General features: G+C 39.4%; 1 protein-coding gene across 1 annotated transcript; it reads left to right on the top strand.

Moving 5' to 3' along the window:
- The first annotated feature begins 781 nt into the window (after positions 1–781).
- On the top strand, positions 782–13740 carry b4galt4 (UDP-Gal:betaGlcNAc beta 1,4- galactosyltransferase, polypeptide 4). The gene is made up of 8 exons (XM_047606447.1): positions 782–864; positions 2001–2475; positions 3074–3306; positions 8649–8836; positions 8976–9098; positions 9754–9858; positions 9974–12581; positions 13168–13740. Exons 2-7 carry the CDS (start codon positions 2202–2204, stop codon positions 10107–10109), a joined length of 1059 nt encoding a protein of 352 aa, XP_047462403.1. The 5' UTR covers positions 782–864; positions 2001–2201; the 3' UTR covers positions 10110–12581; positions 13168–13740.
- The last annotated feature ends 242 nt before the right edge of the window (positions 13741–13982 follow it).

The following is a 13982-nucleotide window of genomic DNA, read 5'->3' as shown; positions in this document are numbered from 1 at the left end:
AGCAAAGTTTCTGCCAGAAAGACCTGTTGACACAAGGCTATTAAGGCTTCTGTGTACAAAGGAAATGAGTTTCAGCAGATGATCATGTTTAGCATACTAGTAATTAAAGTCAACAGCTATGCATTTCATGTCACATTTAATTCAATGACATGTAGGTATCTCTGAAGCATATCAATACCCTAAACACCTCTTTCAGGTGATGATTTTACATCTAATTATAACAATAATAATTTTAAAATAATCAACTTCATTGTTATCATTACAGATATCGTTGTTACAACCTATGGCTTAGTGTGATTTATGATAATGTGTGGTTAATTTTGCACTATTTGTGTTCCAGAGGAAACATCAAAGTCGCTTACACCTCTGATTTTAATTTTCTTTTTTTCTTCTTTTTAACAAATGAATGGGTACCTGATTTGTTAAAAAATTAATATCGGTTCTTCTGGTCTGTGTTCAATTAAAACAGCATTTCCACTATTGCTTCTCTAATAAATACACTGAGGTATATCTTCTGGAGCTTTTTTCTTTATTTGCATGTTTGGGACTGAAGTAACTTAAAAGTAACTAAAAGTAATTTATTTATTACTTTGACTGTAACTCTGACTCTCTTAATTGTGATACTTAGAATAAGTTACTAATTACATTTTTGAACAGGAAACTTGTAATTATACTGGATTACATTTTTAAAGTAAGATTCACAATCCTGCATATTGATGATGACGTAGTAGGATATGTAACGTTGACGAGTCTTATTTTGAAAACTACAGGAAGTATCTGTCACTAACTGAGCCGAATGGAAAATCCGGTTAGTAAACGTCACTTTTTAAAATCGAAGCTATACGAGGAAGACTGCCACACTGTGTAAGTATAAAGATACATAGAAAAAGCTGTATTCGTTGTTTTTCTAAATGTTGAAGACATTTTTAAACAAACATCTGAAAGACTTTGTCATTGCAAAAATGTGACAAAACCTTCGTTGCTGTTAGCCGAAATTAATAGTAGTTACATCCGTAGTATGTCAGTCAGCTAGCTCGCAGATACGATAGCTCTGAATGTGGAGTTTATATGGGCATATCTATTACCAGCGCACAGAACAAGTGTAAACTTTTATGACCATACAAATGGTAGACGAAGAAACTACCATCTGTAGCGATGTAATACTACTGTCCTCGATGGCCCTCATATTGAGAGAAAAAAAAACGGTGGATACGTTATGAAGTTACTACTGCAAGCTAGCTAACGTTAGCTTTATTTTCTGTCCGCAGACAGAAACTACAACAAACAGAAGCTGTGTGAAAACGGAGGCTAATTAAAGTAAACATCCCAGAGCCTTTCACTTCAGCATATTTATTTGTTACGTTTTTTGTGGCAGCGACAGCGCCTTAGACTTGACAGTGATGAGCTAGCTGTATGGATATAGTTAGCGCATCAATTGTCGGCAAGTTTTCTTTCAGTGCTTAGTTCAGTAACACTCATCTAGAAGTTTATTATTATGATTAGTAATACATTACGTCAAACATCTCTAAATTAACTGCACCCCCTTTTGTTGTCGTACACATTAATTGCAGATTTAAAAATATTTTGTACAAGACAAGTTTTTGGACTGTGAGAGACGTTTAGACTTTTCAACTTAATATCTTTCAAAAACTAACCTTGACTAACCTGCCATAGGGCTCATCATCATTTACCTGTGGAGGTTTGGTTTCATGGTGTACAAGAGTGGGGGAACAGAAAGGTGAAACTTAACTGTTTGGTGTACAAAAACATTCCGGGGATCTTTTCAGTAAAGCGAAACATGATAACAGTCTCTGAACACAAGCAAAGAAAAGCGTGTTCAGGTGGGGCTCTAGATAAGTGTCTCACTGAGTAAGACACTTATCTGGAATACTGGTTTGTTTGCAGATATGTGTTTTTGTATGAACACATGCACTTAAATGGTGATGCAAATATGAGCCCCTTCTTGGTAGTAATATTTTTGTCTTTACATCTATTTACAGTTGTTGGAGAGTTCAAGTTTTTGGCCACACCATCTGAGAATAGATTTTGAGGATTCTACATTGGATTGCATTCACCAATAACATCTTTGTACTTTGTACGGACAAATCTATTCCATGAGTTCATCAACATGTTTCGTTACCATGGGATGACTGGTCAGTGAATCTGTGGATGTGAATATCTTTGCATCAGTCTCTAGGTCAATGAGCCACACAACCATGGGCTTTTGTTCTCCTGTGTACAAGATTTTGCGAAGGGGAAAGTATCTTGTACTGCTTGTCCTCTCCCTCTCTTTGCTTGCGTGGATTCACTTTTCAGGTGAAACGGTGAAATCTGTTCTGGTTTCTTCTGCCACAACAAAATCTCCTGTAAAAACAGACAATCTGAGGGATAAAATAAACTTGCAGACAACAGCTCCTGTTGTATTGAACACTCTATCGCAAACAGTTGAATGCCCCAAGGAGTCTCCATTGTTGCGTAAGTATACACTCTAGTATGAATTAAATCTATTTGGTTATGATGCCTGACTGATTATTATGGATTTATTATGGTTTCATTCATATTTTGAAAGTTATCCACATTAACACTGTTGAAATGGCAGGAAAGGTGAAGTGACTGTAACTTGAGAAGTTAAATGGTTTGGAAAAACAAGTTTTTGAACCAACATTGATTATCCTCCCTATGGAGTGGGTGGTGTCTCAGAATGTGATAAATGTGATGGTTGACTGTGCATGATTAGAAATGCACAGACACAATACTTTAAAGGTCATTAAATGTGGCTGAAAAACTAGGAAACTTGTGCTTTTTTGTTTAAATTTGTTGTTTGATCTTGGGCAGAGATTTTTGTTGTGATTAATGTGTAAGTATATGAATCTGCAATTTTGGTGTTTTATGTTATCAGAATTTTGTGAAATACTTGACAGTCATGTCTGTAGATACTACATACTTTCTGTCAATATAGATTCAAGAAGGGAGCAAATTTCAAATTTCATTACTTCTGCTTACTGTGTTTGTGTCACCTATACAATACCAAGATAATGTATGATTTCTGTTTTGTAAACTTTTGTTTCTACAGAAGGAGCAGTTAACCTGACCTTTGAATCCTCTCTGAAACTGAAGGACGTGGAGAAAGACAACAAAGGTGTGGCTGAAGGCGAATATGATCCTTCAGACTGTGCAGCAAGGCAAAGCGTAGCAATCCTCATCCCACATCGAAACCGAGAGAGACACCTCCTCTACCTCCTGAATCACCTGCACCCATTTCTGCAGAGGCAGCAACTACACTACGCAATTTATGTCATCCAGCAGGTATCTCTCTGCAGCTCTCACATTTATTCATGAATCAGTTCTTGTTTAGAGCTCAGGTTTGGTGAATTGATATAACGGGGTAGTTATATGTCCAATTGCCAACATGTGGCGTTTGATTGCGATTAAAAAAAAAGATCAACATTTAGAAAAAAAAATGTTGATGCAGGACATTGTCAGGTTGGAGCAGTCAATTGAGTTTGTCCACCAATGGAATGAGAGTAACATAACTTTCCCTCTCCAAACTAATCACGAAGTAGGGTGGGGGTGGGTCTTGGAAAACTTGGTTGAGATTCAGCTGAAGCTGATGCTGCATTCAAGATAACTTGGGAAAAAATGAGTCGTCAAACTGAGTAATTATTGCTTCAAAAATACAAAAACAGCTGCTGCACATATTTTAATGTTCAGCAAACAGTGACAGTATACCAAACTTTACCATTTTCCTTTTTCCTCCAAGTTAACCAGTAACGAGAATGCTATGATATCAGAAATCTGAATGAGTTTGAATATAGAATTTCAGATTGAGAGTAAATTTATGAAGCTAAAGCCCCAAAAAGAGTTTTTTGTTTGATGTGAAAGGTGCGACTCAGCAATCGACCCGGGATTTTATTGTCTCGACGTGGCTTTGATGTGAACAGGAATGCCGCGTTGACCTGGGTTTTTCGCTCTGACTCTGATATATCTGCCTGTTACATTCTGACTCTACGGCCTGACAAGACTGTATCATTGTAGAAGCTTCAACTCAAAAACAAGTTTCGGTCTACTCGCATTAAAGACTTATCTCTGAAGGGCAGAGATTTTTATTCATTTTTTTCAATCAGACAAATCAAATGTGTTGTTACACAATCGTTAATAGAAGCGCATAGGTGAACGCCGACTGTGTTTATATACAACTTGTATAGCGATCATGGCAGCACTTTGCATCTGAGGAGATTTGGCAGCAGATACCAAGCACCATGCAGGACACAGTGATTTATTCTAATATTGGTCTTTTAAAAGAGTGGGGGTTTGACTGGTCCATTCTTCTGGTTATCAACAAACTGCAACGTTAGCAATGTGTGTGATGACTTATGAGGGAGAAAAAAACAGGCACGCAGCTCTCACAGCGGCAGGTCCGACCTTGGACTTTTTTCGTTGTGAAAGTGCACTGAAGGTGAGAATTTATGATGATATATGAGAAAGGCAGTATATGTGAAGTGAAAGCGGTATAAGAGAATGCGTCCTAAATACAAACAGCCTCATGGGAATGAGATAGATAGCTAGACAGGCTGTACCACTAAATATATCAACCTTTGTGAAGATACAGTAATCCCTACTAGGATTGTCCACTGTTACCCTAACAACAAGTCCTGGATCACCAGCCAGCTGAAGGATCTGCTGAACAAGAAGAGGCGGGTCCACCAATCCAGTCCTTAGGTCCCTGGATAATAAACAAACGTTCATGCAGCAGACCGGCATTTCAAACAACAACCACAGGGATAATAGTACATTTTTTTAATACATTTTTTGTACATAATGTTCGTGCTACTTCTGGTGCAGGTAAGTTGCGCAATATCCCTCAGACGGTTCTTCTAGCGTCTCTGTTCTTCCGCAGCTGGCTTTCTTGGATGTTTTTGTTCCGGGGTGACACGCCAGTGGTTGTGGAGCATGTGCACATGCATTATCCGATCGGAAAACTGCGGTTACCGTATACATGCTGGAGAAAATTGAATTCCAGTGGCATTATCTGGGTGTCTCAATCGAATAATGAGAACTATTTTAATTGGAGTAACGTGTTTACATGCACTTAAGTTCTCCTGTTATAGTCCGATTCAGGCAATAATTTGTTTTTTTTTTTCACATACATATAAACGCACTGACTGTGACACCCGGCCAAGTGAGAGTACAGCTGGAGAAAGTCAAGCAAGGCAAGTCAGTAGGCCCTGACCGTGTAAATCCCCGGGTCCTGCACTTCCCAGCTGACTGGCATCCTGCAGTTCTTGCTGTCTGAGTCTGAAGTTGGAAAGGACACTGGTGCTATGGAAAACATCCTGCATAGTACCGGTGCTGAAGAAGCCCATCCCATCTGACCTCAACGACTGCAGACCATTTGCACTGATGTCACAAGGCACGAAGGTCCTAGAGAGAGTCCTGGCTCAGCTGAGACCCCTGGTGGCCCCAGTCTTGGACCTTCAGTTAGCGTATCAGCCTCATGTTGTTGTGGATGAAGCTGTTATCTACCTGCTGCAGCGGGCTCACTCTCACCTGGATGGTGGGAAGGGCATTCAGTGTGTTTACATGCAGAGCTTAATCGAGCTATGCTCAAAATTCGACTTTCTCATTACAGTCCTTGTCCCAGTTTACATGCAGCGCAAGAAAATCGAATAACTGTTCTCCTCTTCCACACTAGGTGGCGATACGTATCTTTTCAGCGGGTTAATACCACGTTAATACGGCCCGATTTCCGGGTTGACCTATTACGTGATATAATAAACTAGAGTTGTTCATGCAGCAGACCGACATTTCAAACAACAACCAGACGGATAATAGTACATTTTTTAATCTTGTACGTAATGTTCGTGCTACTTCTGGTGCAGGTAAGATCTGCGCTATCCCTCAGATGACTCCGTTTCTCTTCGTCTTCTGCGACCGGCTTTCTTGGACGTTTTTGTTCCGGTGTCACACGCCAGCACAGCTGTCGTGGAGCATGCGCACACGCATCATCCGATTGAAAAGTTCGATTCAATCGCATTATCTGGGCATCTCAATCGGATAATGAGAACTCCGATTTTAATCGGAGTAACGTGTTTACATGCACTTAAGTTCTCCTGTTATAGTCCGATTAAGGCAATAATTCGTTTTTTTTCACGTGCATGTAAACGCACAGACTGTGAAGATCATGTTCTTTGATTTCTCCAGCGCTGTTAACACCATTCAGCCCTTTCTGTTGAGTGAGAAGTTGCTCAGGATGGGTGTCAGTTCCCCCCATTGTCTCCTGGATTGCTGATCACTTGTCTGTCAGGCCTCAGTTTGTGTAGCTGGGGGGTCTCCCCGTTAAGCTGGATTTCCATACACGAGAAATGAGCTTTCAAGCAGAACACAATGAACGTAATAAAAGATAAAAAAACTTAGCGGAGTACTGCGCCAACAGTGTAATGGATACAAGGCAAGCTTCCCTACCGGCACTCCCTGGTCTGTGGCCATATATTGCGTCCATCTCCTCATACCTTTTTGGGACATTTCGATCAGCATCACTCATATTGTTGTGCCCCTTGGCTGCCCGATAATCGGCGTACAACTTTTTTAAGCTTCTCCTTCATTTGTTTTACCGATAAAGCCAAGTTTGGCCATCTCAGCCGTGATCCGCTGGAAAACCTAGTCATTCCGAGTCCAACTCCCACTGTATACTCTCTTCTCCCAACAAGGACAGAAAAGCCCTCACCTCAGGGTTGGTCCAGAACGACATTACTTTTCCAGTCATCATTAAAAAAAAAATGTGCTGACACGAGAGCAGAAAGTTGAAAGTGAGCAGCGTACTACTAGTCAAAAACGCTCATCTCCCTAGTCAAAACCAAAACATCCAGCTTGTATCTGGCACTGCATCGTGACGATTTTTTCTGAGCAATCAGTAGTAAGCTAATTCTACGTCACATTTTCGGCCCCAATTCACCTACTTCAGACCGACCACGGAGGAGGTGCTAAAAAGTACCCCGTACCCTTTGGCCTCGTTCTGTCCACCTTCTTGCAATGGAAATAGCGATTTAAAGGGGGCGATGCGGAGCAGTGTGGAGGTAGGCCATGTATGGAAATCCGGCTTTAGACACCATTGTCAGTAATGTAGAGACACCATTGTTAGTAATGTAGGGACACCACAGGGAACTGTTTTTTCTCCTTTCCCCTTTACACCTCCGATTTCTGATACAGCTCTGGGTCCTGCCACCCGCAGAAGTTCTCTGATGACTCTCTGTGGTAGGGTGTATCAGAGATGGACAGGAGGTGGAGTATAGGACACTGATCGCAGACTTTGTGGAGTGGTCCAGTGAGTGATCAAACATTGAGATTCCTTAGAATGTAGAGCATACGTCTGAACAATAGGCTTGTTAGCCATCCATTTAACTTCCCTCTGATTCTCTCCCTCACTGTTTCCACACACTTAACTGCAGGCGGGCTTCCTCCACTGACGGAATCAAGTGTTGTAAAATAAAAGACGCTTTACCATAGGTCGAGGGAGGAGTCAGTGCTGCCTTTAGGGGCGCTTGAAAAAATCGTGATGCTGCTTGTGAAATAAAATTCTTAAGAATCGTTGCGTTTTGAAATGAGATCACGTGTATGTGTGAATCAAGATCGCAATTTGTTTTTAACGATTTATCGTGCAGCCCAACTGGGAGTCCACATGAACAACAGACTGGGCTGGAGGGACAGCAGTGATGCTGTGTACAAGAAGGGCCTGAGTAGATTTTCTCAGGAAGCTCAGGTCTTTGAATGTGTGCAGTGTATTACTAGAGTCTTTCCACCAGTCTGTTGTTGCGAATGCCCTGTTCTTTGCTGTGGTTTGTGGGGGAAGTAGTACCAGCAAAAAAGACATCAGTACGATCAACAAATTGATCCAAAAGGGAGGGAGTTGGAGTCATTTGTCTCAGTGAGGGACAGGAGAACATTGGATAAACTTCTCTCCATTAAGGACAATCCATCCCATCCACTACACCAGACATTTGATGGTCAGAGGAGCTCATTCTCCAGCAGAATGATTCAGCTCTGCTGCCATAGTGAACGTTACACAACTTCTTTTATTTCATATTCTATCCAGCTGTATAACAGCTCATCTTTTTGTGACAATTAAGCTACTATGATCAATTAATTTCCCTTGTGGATCATTAAAGTCTGTCTAAGTCTAAGGTCCAACACTTTAAAATGTAAACTTTGCTGTTTAGCCCCCACACCAGGGCTTTTCTGACTATTTGTACTCAGAATACATTACAGTCAAAGACACGTCTACCCATTTGCTCACGCGAGCACACACACGTGATCAAACTGCTAACCCCCGGTTCACGAAGAATCCACTCTACCTACTGAGGCACAGCCCTTAATTAGGAAATCATGTTAATTAGTTAATTGGGAATCTTTAAGCAGGAAAAAATATGGAAAGAATATAGTGAAGCCACTTCACAAGTCCCTCATTGTGAAAGTTATTCATTGATGAGTCCAAGTCCATTGTATTTTCTGGACCATACAAGTAGCAGTAGATAGTTTCCCTGTAGTGTAGTTGTGCTCATACTATCTTTCCTTCAAAACTCTTCAAAACAACAGTACATAGTCCATAAGAAACTACAGCATATTGTAATTTTAGTGTTTTCTTTTTGTAACAGGCTGGTGATCAAACATTTAACCGTGCCAAGTTACTAAATGTTGGATATTTGGAGGCACTAAAGGACTACAGTTGGGAGTGCTTCATCTTCCATGATGTGGACCTCGTTCCTGAAAATGATCACAATTTATATGTTTGCGACAAACAGCCCAGACACTTGGTGGTTGGTCGGAATGCAACAGGATACAAGTACGTACATGACTAGTAAATGCCGCTACATTTTTAGAGGCAGTTTTTCAACTTCATTCTACTGTCATAAATAAGTAGTTACCGTGATAGATCTGCTATCATATTAAAGCAAACTTTTCATCATGATCTTCACTCTCAGGTTACGTTATAAAGGGTACTTTGGAGGAGTTACTGCCATGACCAGAGATCAGTTTCTTCAAGTGAATGGATTCTCAAACGCTTACTGGGGCTGGGGTGGAGAAGATGATGACCTTCGTATCAGGTGAGACAGAAACGGTTAAAAATATTTTTGAAGATCATGAATGTTCTGCTGGAGCCGTGACACACCAAGCTGACGGCCAGCCTTTTTCTGTTGTTGGACCATTGGTGACTGTCTCGTGTGTCCTGGTGTATCCCTCATCGTTGGCACTACGTCGTCTGGTGGCGGCTTCTCAGTTGATCCAGTGTGTTGAATTGTTGGCAGATCTGATTGATTCTGATGAAAGTGACAAAAGTAAACACAACAACAAAGTTCAAATGGCACATGCAGAATGTTCTTCTTGTTTTAAATATTTATCTAATATGAACATTCAGATACAGGAATATTTTAGCAACAAAATGATGAATATGCTTTAGATCAACTAATCAGCTTGATTCGGGCAGCTGTGTACATTTCTGACTGCTTCTGCTAAGATTTATTTCACACAGACACAGAATGTTTACGCCACCGCCCATAGTCTTTACGTTGCGTTCAAGTGCAACCTTTTAGCCCAGACATAGGCCGCAACATGAGGTGACGTCACAGTCAGTTTAATTGATGGTAGCCCTGTGAATTCAGTTTGGTGTGTCCGGACCTCCTAATTTAAACCAGATGCTGGTGCACAACCAGGTGCACATTCCCTCATTCATCCCTTGATTCGTGCTGCGGTTTCATGCAGGGTTGAGCTGCAGAAAATGAAGATTGTGCGACCGCCTGCTGAAGTTGCTCGTTACACCATGGTGTTTCACAAAAGGGACAATGGCAATGAAATAAACAAAGACAGGTGGGTAAATGTAGAGATGACGCTAACATGTCATGCTTGTTAAAAAATGTTATGTAATAAGTAAATGTATACAACACGATTTTTGCTGCAACAATCTTCTTACTTTGCTTTCCAGAATGAGATTGTTAGGACGAACATCTCAGGTTTGGAGAAAGGATGGACTTAACAGCTGCTCTTACAAGACCTTGTCAGTAGAGAGGGTGCCTCTTTATGTCAATGTTACAGTGGACATTGGTAAGCCACAGAGTTGAGATCTCAAAGACATTTTTTTTGCTGTGACCAAAAAAAATGTTAATGTGTCAGTAAAGTCCACTAAGTGCAGAAAAGCCACTATATGTGTACAGGAGGACATATTAAGCACACAGAATGCACATTGTTTTAGTTGGTTTACATATTAACATTAATAAGCTAGCAGGTACACTTGGACCTAGCTGACATGTTTTTGCATATTCTTTTTTCAGTTTTACCAGCCTAGAAGACAAAACAAAACAATTTAATTTTTATTGCTTTGTTTGTTTCAGATAAGTTGGCTTTTAACTGTCATTTCCTGGATTGTTCAGTGTTGTGCTGATACATCGAGCTATCAGATGTTTATTAGTTGACGCACAGGCCTTTTTTTTTGCCTAGACACTGTTTTATGTTTCTTTATGTGGATGCATGGAGGTGGGTCCTAAATCTCCAAGAGATATGTTCACTTATTTTATGTCTATTTAAATCTTCTAGTCTACCTTGGAGGTACACACCGTAACTGACTGTGACTCACATCTCCCTCACACTCCCTTAGCAGTTTTCACATTTCATATTTCCACAGGTGCATTGCATAACACATAGTATATTTTCCAGCTGAGATCAAATCAAAGTAACGTGAACACCTGCTTCTGTGTGCGAAGCCTTTGAGACTAAGTTAATACGTGGATTTGATTCCAGACAGCTTGGACTCTTTAAGACTATGGACTTATAAGAGATGTTTTATTGAGTATGTTGAATACAGTTTGTGGGGAATGTTTAAAGAAACTCTGTCCGTTTTGTAAGATTAATGTGCCTTTAATTGCAAATGATTATTTTAGATGTATTTGGTTTTAAATATGCCTGTATCTATGGGGACAACCTAGAATAATGGGTTAGGGTTAGGCAGAGCATGCCAGTGATATCTGTTTAATCCAAGTAATGCTACTTATTGGACATCCTCCTCATCTTCCAATAGTGTTACTACTCTCCCAAACATAAAATATGTGATTTAAAAAAAAATGAAAACAGAATGACAGTCTTGTTATGCAGCAGATGACAAATGAACCATGATTACAGGTGAAGAAAAAACTCGAGCAATAAGTATGACATAATGTCCTGGTGTTGGTATTCAATGTAATTGTCTGTCTGCTGTAGAATCAGCCTAAATTCTTCTATTTACAAAACATGGCCACGCTTTGATGTTAAAATCCTGAGGACTAGTTTTATGAGCTATGATAAGATGTGTTATGTTAATGTCATGTTATTGTAAAGCCTCACATGATTGATTTTAGGGAGGATTATTTGGGTGGTGGATTATTTGTTTCATGTTTTGTTTCATTATTACTCTCACATTTTAAAATCTTAATTGTAATCTTTTAAGACCATTTGATAAAACTTTTTCTCACTTTTATCATGTGAACAAATTTGTGTCTACAAGAGTTCGATTGTTGATCTTTGCTTACTGCTTAGAAATTGTCTGTTACACATATCAGATTTGTTAAATGAGTTTGTTTCACTTTAAAGAGAGAAGGGCTGGGCGATACCTCAATATTATATCTCGATATATTTGTAAACGAGATATAACACGGGACAATATCGCTTGTATCGATATATATCATTTTGCGTTTAAATGACAATACGTTGGCCGCAAGTCCGCAGCTATTTCTCCTCCCCTCCCTCTCCCTCACTCTGTGACCACAAGCACCCTAGGAGAGGTTAATTTCTGCTATAAATGTGTACAGTTTCTTTGCATGGGGATTATTTATTTGCTTTGGACATTTTTGTAACAAGGACAGTTCATTCGTAAGAGCAGTTGTTTCCAAATTTGTTTTACAGATATAACAGTTTTCTACATTCAATTTAAATCTGCTTTTTATGAATTAATTTGAGGGATCAATGTTGTTCATAGTTTTAAAATGAACTTCTTTACACTTTGGGAGAATTGGAAATTTTAAATATCTTGTTCAAATTATTGATACATCAGAATTGTTATAATTTCTCACAGCGAGTGAGCCTGCCTTAAAAGCTTGTTACATTTTTCGTTTACTCGTTCCACATCATCTACCTTTACTTTGTCTTTATCAACTGGATGAAGACTCTTGGGATATTCTGTGTGACTAGGATCCGGCGCTTCCGGATGACGTCACTTTTTGTCAAATACATACTCGTAAAAATTCAACCACGTTCGTATTCATTCGGCTCGGCCTTGCGAGATCGACTCGAATACGTAGTTTTACATTTCACAAATTGTAAAGTGCAGTATGAGGAGTGTGTCAGAACACATGTCTGTGTGACATTTGGCACGTGGCTTTAATTAATAACTGACTGTTTGTTTTTTAAAGGGTTTGCCTCTGACTGGGAAAAAAATAATCTAATATGCTATAATGCTTTGGGGGAAACCCCAATTACGTCACCAAAAAAAGTATCAATATATATCGAGTATCGCCATTAAGCTAAAAAATATCGAGATATGACTTTTAGTCCATATCGCCCATGTCAGGCCGAGACTCAAAGCAGGACTCAGGACTCAGAATGCAGAGATGACAAAAAAGGCTTTAATTGGATTGCTCAGAGATCCCTCACTGAGGGAGAAACAAATGGCCACAAAAAAACCTAGACGTTAATCTGATCAGTGAAAACAAAAAACTCTCCAGAAGGAGGAAATTCAAATCGAAGAAACAAATCACAAAATTAACACAAAACACTCCGAATGGAGGAAAACCTCAGAACTGAGGATTTAACTAAGAAAAGACTAAACAAACCAAAACTTTCTCTCCGAGAGGATTCACAGGCTTACTTGAAAATACTTTGGTTGAAGACATGAAGCAAAGCACGAGAACAGGTTGACGACGATAACACTCTGGCACGAGACAAGGGGAACACAGACTACTTAAACACATGGAGGAAAATAGGGGACAGGTGGACACAATCAGGAATCAGGGAAGACAATCAGACTGGTGACACATGAGGAAGAGCAAGTGACCTGAAACAGGAGGAGAGTTACTTTTCAAAATAAAACAGGAAATGACAGGACAAAATAACCCCAAGACAAGACACCCTCACCACGGTGTGACAGCCCAGCCCTAAAAGAGAGCTGTAGTTGTGTAACAAATATGACATGTTTTCATTTACGGCATCAGAAAATGTTACTTCTTTCAAGAGCAATACTGCTAACTAAACAGCATCGTTAAAGTTGGTTTTCTGTTACGTCCTATTTGATACTCATAATGGTAAAGATTAGAGTTACAAAATATCTGTTACTAAGTTGCGTCTGTATCTGTATTGTTGCACTGTCAATGAATTAACTTCTATAAATCAGCAGTATGCTGTAGCCATTAAGAAGTTTGCAATGTTGTTGGTGGCCTGACTGTCTGGTTCAAGATCTTCATTCCTGAATGTTTGTTTTGATTTGTTACAATTATATTTTAAAAAAAAAAAAAACAGTTAAGTGCATATATATTTTTTTTTACTCCTCTTTGAGTTTTTGTGAAATTGTTATCACAAAGCAATTTGTGAATTTAAGAATTTTCCTCAGAATTTTATCCAGTAGTCAGAACTATTTGTTTAGAGATTATATGTCATGTTTAATGTGAGCTGATGGGAGACTAGTGATCATGGAAGAAAATTTTCATTCAATTATAATTCTATTCTACACTTCCGAGATGGATTGTCATTTGTTATAAGTTTTATACAACTTTCTATAATGGTGTCAGATTTGAACATTAGTTCTTCCATTCAAATCCCTTTGCAGATATATCAGATATTTTTCATCATAAAATGAACTGAAGTTATTTCCAGCACTGAATGACCATCTGTATGTGCACTGAAGGTACAGTTCCCCAAAGATGGTAACAGGCCGCAGTGCATAAATCTGACCAGTGGGGTGCACTAAGAGC

The sequence above is a fragment of the Mugil cephalus genome, chromosome 15 (assembly GCF_022458985.1).
Source record: "Mugil cephalus isolate CIBA_MC_2020 chromosome 15, CIBA_Mcephalus_1.1, whole genome shotgun sequence".
NCBI lineage: Eukaryota > Metazoa > Chordata > Actinopteri > Mugiliformes > Mugilidae > Mugil > Mugil cephalus.
The sequence above is the reverse complement of the archived record's forward strand: the minus strand, read 5'-3'. Positions and strand labels throughout refer to the sequence as shown.

Coding starts and splice junctions, on each gene's coding strand:
- b4galt4 (XM_047606447.1), top strand. CDS start 2,202: ATGAGCCACACAACCATGGGCTTTTGTTCTCCTGTGTACAAGATTTTG. Junction 3,307..8,648: donor CAATTTATGTCATCCAGCAG/GTATCTCTCTGC, acceptor TTTTTGTAACAG/GCTGGTGATCAAACATTTAA. Junction 8,837..8,975: donor CGGAATGCAACAGGATACAA/GTACGTACATGA, acceptor CTTCACTCTCAG/GTTACGTTATAAAGGGTACT.